Source organism: Frankliniella occidentalis, unplaced genomic scaffold (genome assembly GCF_000697945.3).
Source record: "Frankliniella occidentalis isolate FOCC.00 unplaced genomic scaffold, Focc_3.1 Scaffold25, whole genome shotgun sequence".
Lineage (NCBI taxonomy): Eukaryota > Metazoa > Arthropoda > Insecta > Thysanoptera > Thripidae > Frankliniella > Frankliniella occidentalis.
Genome location: NW_026267155.1, coordinates 1,898,284 through 1,907,432, shown reverse-complemented (window position 1 = coordinate 1,907,432; position 9,149 = coordinate 1,898,284). Strand labels below are relative to the sequence as shown.

The 9,149-nt window shown below is 40.6% G+C and overlaps 4 protein-coding genes across 4 annotated transcripts; 1 reads left to right on the top strand and 3 right to left on the bottom strand.

Moving 5' to 3' along the window:
• The first annotated feature begins 875 nt into the window (after window positions 1-875).
• Window positions 876-3,099, top strand: LOC113212872 (protein SGT1 homolog). The gene is made up of 7 exons (XM_026431718.2): window positions 876-1,042; window positions 1,385-1,470; window positions 1,555-1,698; window positions 1,780-1,884; window positions 1,970-2,048; window positions 2,145-2,305; window positions 2,389-3,099. Exons 2-7 carry the CDS (start codon window positions 1,450-1,452, stop codon window positions 2,494-2,496), a joined length of 618 nt encoding a protein of 205 aa, XP_026287503.1. The 5' UTR covers window positions 876-1,042; window positions 1,385-1,449; the 3' UTR covers window positions 2,497-3,099.
• Window positions 3,100-3,235: 136 nt separating this feature from the next.
• Window positions 3,236-4,560, bottom strand: LOC113212871 (mitochondrial potassium channel-like). Its single transcript, XM_026431716.2, has one exon. The coding sequence runs from the start codon at window positions 4,411-4,413 to the stop codon at window positions 3,454-3,456; it is 960 nt and encodes a 319-aa protein (XP_026287501.1). The 5' UTR covers window positions 4,414-4,560; the 3' UTR covers window positions 3,236-3,453.
• Window positions 4,561-4,718: 158 nt separating this feature from the next.
• Window positions 4,719-6,913, bottom strand: LOC113212870 (uncharacterized). The gene is made up of 7 exons (XM_026431715.2): window positions 6,713-6,913; window positions 6,313-6,485; window positions 6,085-6,225; window positions 5,948-6,012; window positions 5,770-5,819; window positions 5,192-5,697; window positions 4,719-5,107 (listed from the first exon to the last, which is right to left on the bottom strand). The coding sequence occupies exons 1-7, from the start codon at window positions 6,780-6,782 to the stop codon at window positions 4,895-4,897; spliced, it is 1,218 nt and encodes a 405-aa protein (XP_026287500.1). The 5' UTR covers window positions 6,783-6,913; the 3' UTR covers window positions 4,719-4,894.
• Window positions 6,914-7,429: 516 nt separating this feature from the next.
• On the bottom strand, window positions 7,430-8,650 carry LOC113212873 (TBC1 domain family member 5 homolog A-like). Its single transcript, XM_026431719.2, has 3 exons — window positions 8,449-8,650; window positions 7,795-8,129; window positions 7,430-7,724 (listed from the first exon to the last, which is right to left on the bottom strand). Exons 1-3 carry the CDS (start codon window positions 8,498-8,500, stop codon window positions 7,602-7,604), a joined length of 510 nt encoding a protein of 169 aa, XP_026287504.1. The 5' UTR covers window positions 8,501-8,650; the 3' UTR covers window positions 7,430-7,601.
• Window positions 8,651-9,149: the final 499 nt, after the last annotated feature.

The window sequence follows — 9,149 nt, the reverse complement described above, 5'->3', positions numbered from 1 at the left end:
GCGGGGTCAGCAGGGGGCTGGGGGTCGGACCTTCTCAGGGTGGGGGCCCCACTGACCCCGGTGCCCCTCATCGGTGAGCTGCGAGGTGGGAGTGCGCCCTGGGGAGGTAGAAAGGCGTTGACGTCGTCAGAGCTCCACAGAGGGAGGGAATGACCAATCCCCGAGTGAGCTGCTGCTGGGTTATTATTGCGCTGCGTGTGGTCTTGCACGAGAATCGCTACGATACTAAACACCAATTTCAAGTTCAAGTCCTTCGCGAGGAAGTCTGGGCTAATTCTGGTCCTGAAAATTGGTGAAAAGAATGGGGGCCGTGCGCTCGAAGGGGGTGCAGCCTGGAAGCAAGTATTGCGCAGCGGTGTGATTCTCACAGGTTCATAGGCCGGATTCGTTTTACAGGGTGCGCCGGGGTCTCACCGGCCAGGCCCGGGGCAGCAGCCGCCGCTTCTTGTCCAGGCCGCGGCCCCGGGAGCGCCGCCTGAAGAGGAACACGATGTTGCACTGGCTCATGGCGGGCGTGGGGGGCGGCCGACAATGCCCTCACGGCCCTGGCGACGCTCGCGGCGGTGTCCAAGACCGTCAAGCGCTCGTGTCCGTCATGCCTGCTGCGGAGACTTCTTCGGGTCGGACAACGGGCGTGGGCGTAAGACCCAAAGACGTCGAAACCGTCCCATGTCGCTCGCGGCGACCTTTCATTCGAATCTCGAGCGTGACAGGTTGGCCACTCCCCGCGACACCATTGTCGGCTGAACAGCGTCGTATAACTATTCAACTGCGGATGTCGAGTGAACGCCGACCTTCTACTGGAGCGAGAGAATGTCATATCACTGTTGTTTGCGTCGAATGAGGGTGATTTTTTGCTGCGCGATCTTCTCCCTTGGAGTCACCGCCAGTGTGGTAGGCGTGATGTAAACAGCGTCGATCGTATTTTGTTTCTCTATTCACTGTTTGGAAAAGTCCAGAATCAGAATCCTGATCTCGTGAAATTTCGATGGAGTTCGTTTAGGTCCAATGGTGAACATCAATTGCCCGTAAGGTGTCCACGGTTAGTATTTAACCTATCCCCACAGGCTCATTTTATGTTGGTTCTTGTCGATTCACACGGAGTTCTTATTAAACCTGGAGACAGTGTCGGAGTCCTTTATCTTTTGCCGATTTCTTATTTTCCTCTTGTTGCACATAATTTCTGGGTATTGACGTCATTTGTATCTTGACTATTTTATTTCAATCATTTGGGAAACGTCTTGTCGTTTATCTCTTTGTGCGGATGTAGCGTACTGTTCCCTAACCTAAGTTACTCTATTTTGCCTCACTTATCTTTCTACTTTCCCTTATACCTTCTTGTCATTTATTGTAATTTCTAATTTTAACCCCTTTATTTCTTCAGGTTGAGTTTCCTGCTGTACCCAGGCGTTTAAAGCAGTTTGCTTCATAGCTAGAGAACTTTTTATCATGGCAACTGAAAGCACAGAGGTATATTAACTTAATTTAATTTAGTACTTTGCATTATTGTTACTTGATCTTTATTATGTTCCTTCTTCTTATTTCTACCTGCAGTGCCCAGCAGCTGTAGTTCCTGCACCAGCTGCAATGCCTAAAATTAGAGAGGACTGGTATCAAACCGAAACTCACGTCATTATCAATATCCTGGTTAAGAATTTGAAAGACGACAATGTTGAAATAGCCTATGCTGATGACTCGGTAGGTCTTGTGTGTAACATTTTGTTTCAGTCAAAAGTTACTTGTTCAAGATTTAACTCTAATAAGAAAAATTATTTTCAGGTAACTATTAACTTGAAGCTACCAGACAAGCAGACCTGCTTCAAATATAATTTATTGCACCCTATTAACTCCAGTCAATCTTCACATAAAATTCTATCATCTAAAGTAAGTTTATATGGATTGTCTTTTTAGTTGTGTTTATGGTTAGTTTTTAATCTAGTATTCCCTTTTTTCCTACCTCAAAATTAAGGTGGAAATTAAATTGAAGAAAGCCGATGGCATTAGGTGGGAAAAGCTAGAAGCTGATGCATCAGCTCTGCCATCAGAGGGTAAGTGTTCTGGCGAAGACACTTACCACCTTTCCTTATTTAATAAACGTCCATTAGATATGGGATCATAACTTGTTCCTCAACAAATTTTTACAGTTGGAAAAGCACCTAAAGAAAAAAACTGGGACAAAGTAGTTGTAGCTTTAGCAGAAACAGAAGATGATAAACCACAGGGAGAAGCTGCTTTGAATGCCTTGTTTCAACAAATTTATGGTGAAGGTTCAGATGATGTGAGGCGAGCTATGAATAAATCCTTTGTAAGTTTATTTACCAGTCCCTACTCAGAACTTCTGACTGCATTTGGGTAAAATATTATACCTGTTTTTCTCTCTTGTCACAGGTTGAATCAGGGGGCACAGTTTTGAGTACAGTGTGGAAAGATGTGAAGGAGAAAACTGTGGACGTGAAGCCTCCTGATGGTGTAGAATACCGCAAGTGGAATGATTAGTTTGATAAACATTTTCATTTTTTGTGTTACTTTTTATCTGTCCATTATTCATCAAACCCAAGTGTATTTTTCTATTTTGTTTTATCTTAGTGTACCTACATATCTGTGTTCTCTGGTCAGGAATTAAGTTTGAGAAAGCTATATCTTGCAGGGATGGTGAAAAATAAAACTGTTAAAGACAGAAGGGTCATAAACCATTTCATTGAGTTCTTATCTCAAAATCTCTGATAGCATTGTTTCCCATGAAATGGTTATGTTCCAAATATCTTGCTGTTTTTGTCTCTAAAATTTGATGTTCCACCTTGCTTAGTACGTACTTTTTGTTTTTCATTGTATTGTGTAATCCTTGGGTAGAGACAATTTGTGTGATAATAGAATTTGAATGTTTGAAAGATAAATACTAAGATTGTTACTAATTAGTCTGGTAAATTAAGTCAGTACAGGTGCTAGAGTTGCACTTATTTTAAAGACATGTGCATTTTTTAAACAATCAAGCCACAAATATGTAAAATTTATATTGAGGTAGCTTGTATGCATGTGTTACCAAGGACAAATATTTTGTTTTGAACTGATTAAAATTTTGTTTTGTGTCTGAAAAAGAAAGTGTGGCACTACCTCTTAAAAATCCTCATTCATAATAATGTGCAATCATCACACATAAACTTCCCTCAGAGGATCTGCAAGTTGGAGTGATCCGAAGATCACATGGAGTAAATATGCAACAAATTGTCCACAAAACTTAAGGTTAATGTATTAAAATTGTTTAATGATACCATGTAAACCAATTCCCTAAAACAGGAACAACATAGAAATCAAATAGGTCGATTATTCACATCTATTCAGAACTATTATCCTTTCACTGGATAAATTGGCAAGATTCAAATACAGTTCCGTGCACAATTTCACCTTACACTTATTAGACACATAATATACTCATGATTTCTTATCTTAAGATACCTAACTAAATATTTTTGTAACAAACATAATACACACTACAGAAGACAAACAAACAATAGCTAAAATTCTATTTTCTTTCCGTTGTGTTTCTAGGAGTTGATCAATATTTAATGCTACTCCATCCCCTGTAACATATATTTGACTCTCAGTAAATTTTTGAACTTGCTCAAGTTGCTTTCCCATAGCACTGTTATGTTCCTTAATTGTATCCAATATATTAGCTTGTTCTTGAACCAACTGTAGTGATAGTTCCCGAACATTATCTGTGATCATGATCAAATCTTTGGGTACCTCTGCTTCTTGACGCGACAGTATGGTAGCTTGTGCAGATTCTTTCACGAGCTTCCTTAACTCTCGCATCTTAAATTCATTGTTAATAGAACTACCACCAATGCCAATCATTGTGCCTATAATAGAACCAATGATTGACCAGTACTTAGTCCTTTCTGCCTGAATCCTTTCCTTTTCATGGCTTTCCTTAACTGCGGAAGATAAAGTAGAAAAATTTTCTCGCTCCTCCTGTTCACAGCGATTGAACTGATCGGCTAATCTTCTCTCATCTTTGAGAACTTTGTGTTCTTGAGTGATAAGAAGGACATAGCGGTCTTCCCCACGAGATGTCTGGTCCAGTTCAGCATAAATGTCTTTCAATCTGTCCCTCACTGCAGACAGTTCTTTGCTAATGTCTCGACGAGCGTCCTGAGCAGCTATAAAACGGTCTTCTGCTTTCAAAACTTTTTCTTGCGACAGACGTACTTCCCTGATACCGGTCACCTCCTCGTACCAATCCATAGCTCTCTTGAATTTTTCAGCGATAACAGTCCTAGGAGATGGTATGACACTAGAAACAGACGAACTTGAAGTTGACAGACACTCCGAGGAGGTTATGGTGCCAGGCTTCACGTACACAAGAATCCTTAAATTTTGAAAGACGGTGCGACAGCTGCTTAGCGCCGCCATTATAAGGTCTATTTGGGTTCTAAATTAGTCTTGATAGAAGGAAATTGACGTCCAGGCTACTGTCAAAGGATCACTCAAGCCGGGCCACAGTCCACCACAAACCCACGTCCGTTGCCCTAGGGCGGGGGAGCGGGGGGGGGGGAGGAGGCACGGAGGCAGCACAATTCATATCAGCTGTTGTAGCATGCGGGAAAGTTCAAATTCAATTGCAGTTAGAGTGGAAATACAACACATTTAATTCTACTCAAATAGAAAAATTCTGCTAAAGCATCAAAATGAGTGGGAAGAGAAATGATACAAACCAGTTCGATACAAAAAATAATTTTATTGGTAAACAATACTTGTACTCATGTTTTTGTTTTCAATGCTTGTTAATGTACAGTAACATAGAAAGAAAATCAAATTAAAAATTATTAATCATGATGGGGGAAAAAAAACAAAAAAGGAAAAGAAACACCATCTAATAAAATGAAGTAAAATACTAAAACTCCATAGGATCAGAAGTACTGTTCACAATACGTGCAGTCAGAGGCACTGTTAAAGCATGAGGTGTCAATCTACAGTCGTCAATTCCTCTGCCAAGAGGACGAAACTTAGTGCCAGGAACCGGCACCACAAGAGGAGGGAGGTCATTCTTTACTTGTTGAATGCCAGCAATTTCATCTTGTAAATTGACATTAGTTCTGTTCATATTCTGTAAAACAAAATTGAAAGGTAATTAATAGTTTTTAGTGAGATAAAATTCGAAACAGCTGGTGCGTAGCAAAGGCATACTTACTGGGGTAAACACTGCCTGCTGGATAAATCCATTATTGAATCCGGAAAAACCCATTCTGTTCATAGAAGTACCAGCCATGGTGTTCCCTGACTCAGAATTAACTCCAGACATTACCATACGATTCTGATTAGTATTGTCAAATTGATTTCTTAGACTAAAAGAGCCACCCATAGGAAACTGGTTCTGAACACTGTTGTTCATTGTATTAGCAAAATTTTGCCTGCCTGAATTAAGGTAATTGAAAAGTTTATTCTGGGTTGGCTCTTGACATATAGAGTTTTCACTAAAGTTAAAATTAGAGTTATTTGAATTAAAATTGGAGTATGAATTAGAATTGAGACTGAAGTTAGAATCACTTCTAGAGTCAAAGGAAGCCACCCTCGTGATTGTTGTGGTTACGGTCCCAGTTTCAGAGGTAGCCTCCGCCACTTGCGTTATTTGGCCCCCCAAAATATCCCGCAGTTGTGCCAGGTTGATTTTGTTCAAAGGCTTAACTGGCTCAGAAGCTGAAACCAATAATGAGAATAAGAAAACTACATATCTCAAAAATTCAGCTATTGGATAATATCAAATCTTACATGGTGGTAGCTCTGAGGGGTCTATCTGAAGGATGTTTTTACTTGTATAACTGCAAATAAAAATTCACATTAGCATATTCACAAAACAATTAAAAATCTGATTTAACAAAAATAAAAAAAGTAAAAAGTGCAGAAAAGGAAAGCTTAAAGTAAAAGAAAATAGTTTTCAAACACTTACTGCCTTTGAGAAGCGTAGAGCTTCTGAAGTCGATGTGGGTCTCTCTGCACATGTGGCATCCATTTCTAGAACAAGTTGAAAGAAGTAAGACAACAGAATTGAGAGCACTTTCAAATGAGCGAAGATAATAAACTAACCCTGTAGGTGTTTGGCCGAGTGTAATTCCGGGCTTCCCATAACTTAGCCTTTGCAACTGAGTTGTATCCAAGCCTATGAAACACAGAATTGTAAGGTGTTGTCCTCCACTTCCGCTCCAGAAAGGCTCTGAGCTTGTACCGCTGAAAGAGATATGAAACCTTTAATACCTCAGGTAAAACAGGGACATGCGATTCGTGCAAGAAAGAAATGGGGTTAGAGATACTTACACCAGGTGCACTGCCGGGGCCGTTCGATCTTAAACGCCAATTTTGTGACAAATATCTCCTTTTACGGTAGAACCTTTTATAATGGTTCCTGCGGAAGTTCTTATAGAAAGGCTTCCTTTTGTATAGATTATGGCTAATTGGCAACTTTTTCCCTTCTATTCTTATGATATCATCTGCAAACAATTTGAGCCGATTGTCAGAAAGAGATAACATAACCTAACAATAACATCACATACGCAGAAGGCATAAATAATTGTTGTCATGCAGAAAATAATAATGTAAATGAATAGTTGGTACAGTAACGAGAAAGGCAACATTAACACTGTACAATCATTTCCAACCTCTTCTAGCTCATCACCATTGTCAACAACACCATGGTCCATTTGACATGATTTCTTACCAAGAGCCATGTTGATTTTTATCTCCGGTGGAATAACATTATTCTCCGGTTGAATAATGTTCGCCTCCATTTTGAAGAAAATATCGTCAGATAGACAAAATTACACGCAGCAGCACCGCAGCACAAAACTAAATTCTCTGGACTCAGGAGTCCAACCCGCAGGGCAAGTGCAGTGAAAGTACTGACAGGGCCCAACAAAGGGTGTGCAGGCACTCCAACATTCAAATGCTCATTTCGGTCCTGCCAGACACTTTTCTCATAAAGACACCCATGAATCGAGAGTTGAAAAGGAACAAATGGCAAGCGTATGCAGCGAATTAAATTGATACTTTCAAAAGGGCTAGCATGTTCTTTGACGAGGTGTTTTCGATTGGTGCAGTTCAGGGAAACATCTTAAGTTGGCAGTACCACTATAAACATTCGGCGAATGTGGGCATTCCCTTGTGAAATTGGGATGAGAGATTTTTGACATGAACGTTTTAATTTTTGCATCGATCCTAATGCAATTCGTCTATGCTGTTTTTCTACTTATTTTCATCAAACCATGTTTCAAGGGATGTCTCGCCATCACAGTGGGCTCCCCCAGCTCCCCTAAGGCATGAGAGTATATGCCTAAGGCCTGTCATGAAATCTCAGTTGTCTTGCAAATTAATATGTTGAAACTAGTGAGATAGGAGGTATTAAGCAATCCAGGAGTTATAAAAGACAAAAACAAGATTTGATTGGTTAAGAGAGGCAAAATGCCAAAATAAAATATATTTTCCAATTACTAGTAAAGAAATAAAACAGCTTCCATCATACAACATTGTGGCCACACTGTCAATGAAATGAGAAAACTAAACAAAAAATAAAAGAGTCTTTGCCATGATTATCAAGAATAGTCCTGGTGTCAGTGAAAATGGAAGACACAATCGTAAAACACATGACCAGCGCCTGGAATTTGGCGGGAGGGAAGATCAAGTTCCAAACGACGAAAAATGCTACCCCGTGGAGCAGATTCAATCTTGTGAATCTATAAAAAAATAATAAGTATAGTCAACATGTCATGTAAGTAAGTAATAGTAGTAGATTACAATACTTACCAATCTGTCATTCAAATAAGGTGATCTGTGATTCTTCCAACTGTTGTTCTTCCTTCTGTTGTAATTCCATTTCACATGATCATGATGAGAATTGTGGTAGTTCCTTCTAAAATTCTTGCGAGGCATGAGAGCTTGATTCCTTCTTTGATTATAAGGTTGATAGAAATCATGATGATAATTGTTCCTTCTTTCATTGTCATAGTACTGCTGCACGTCATGATTCCCGCTGTCATGATTAGATTGATCAGTCATGTTCGAATTACTTTCAATTTGATCATGATTCCATTGGTAATTTTCTTGGATATTCCTTGCATTTTCATAGTATATAATGTCATCTGCAATTTACAATACACACATACTAGAATTGCAGATAATATGCAATGAATCTACAACCATGAAAAGGGAATGTAGAAGTCTAAGCCAAACGCGCTCAGGCCTCAGGCAACAGAACCCTGCCTATCTAGGTTTACAGATTATGTATCCATTTATAAAATGGTCATCTCAAGTGAGAAACAGTAAGGACATATGAAATAAGGAGTAAGAAAATGACCACACGCATAACACATCAATAATAAAATAAGGAGTGATTATTTGAATAACTATTTAACATAACCATGTGACACCTGCTGATGTTTCTATTGACGTCGTACATACCAAGTCTCATAGTCATTTTCTCCTCCGTCGTCAACTCCCGTATTTTCCCCATATTCGTGAGTCTTCGTGGAACGAAAGGGGAAGACCTACTGATAGAACAATGAAAGATACGCAAAATATCTTGAAAGATGTTGGATGAGAAAGAGCGCCAAAACAATAACAATAACTAAATGACACCACCACCACAACAACAACAAAGGACCCCCACCTCACACAACAGTAGGGTGGCCAACGCAGGACGCAGGAACGATGATGTAGGCTGACGTTCTGACGTTAGGAGGCAATGAAAGAAAACTTTTTGGGAGTGAAAGTCCCCCCTCCCCCAAAGAAAGAAGCAGTTGCAATTTTTATTTTTCCCATCCCCATCCCTAAGTGAGCTCTACGGGAGGTTTACAAAAGCGATCATCTGAATCACTCGATGTGCAGGGTGGGTAGGGGAAAGCAAGGGATTCGTGCCAAAATAACCACATATCCACTATGGAGGTCGCCTGAACCTTATCCGACATTCCCCGACACAACCGAGTTTATCGGAGAGAACATTGTCGTCGGTTATCTCTGGGTGTTGTGGGTGGCATCGCGCAGCCTCAGCAGCAGCAGGGTGAATGCGGGGGTCACAATGGTGGTGGGGAGGGGGAGGCCACCCTCCAGTCCAGACGACACGACCGGCCGGCCGGCCGTCAACGCCAGGTGAATCCCCCCCC

Bases quoted from the DNA above. Each gene is read 5' to 3' on its own strand.
- LOC113212872 (XM_026431718.2), top strand. From the start codon at position 1,450: ATGGCAACTGAAAGCACAGAG. The intron at 1,471-1,554 runs GTATATTAACTT...TTCTACCTGCAG, and splicing joins TGGCAACTGAAAGCACAGAG to TGCCCAGCAGCTGTAGTTCC. The intron at 1,885-1,969 runs GTAAGTTTATAT...CTCAAAATTAAG, and splicing joins ATAAAATTCTATCATCTAAA to GTGGAAATTAAATTGAAGAA.
- LOC113212871 (XM_026431716.2), bottom strand. From the start codon at position 4,413: ATGGCGGCGCTAAGCAGCTGTCGCACCGTCTTTCAAAATTTAAGGATT.
- LOC113212870 (XM_026431715.2), bottom strand. From the start codon at position 6,782: ATGGAGGCGAACATTATTCAACCGGAGAATAATGTTATTCCACCGGAG. The intron at 6,226-6,312 runs GTAAGTATCTCT...TATCTCTTTCAG, and splicing joins GCCCCGGCAGTGCACCTGGT to CGGTACAAGCTCAGAGCCTT. The intron at 5,108-5,191 runs GTAAGTATGCCT...TTTGTTTTACAG, and splicing joins AGCAGGCAGTGTTTACCCCA to AATATGAACAGAACTAATGT.
- LOC113212873 (XM_026431719.2), bottom strand. From the start codon at position 8,500: ATGGGGAAAATACGGGAGTTGACGACGGAGGAGAAAATGACTATGAGA. The intron at 8,130-8,448 runs GTATGTACGACG...TGTAAATTGCAG, and splicing joins GAAAATGACTATGAGACTTG to ATGACATTATATACTATGAA. The intron at 7,725-7,794 runs GTAAGTATTGTA...ATTTTTTTATAG, and splicing joins CTTATTTGAATGACAGATTG to ATTCACAAGATTGAATCTGC.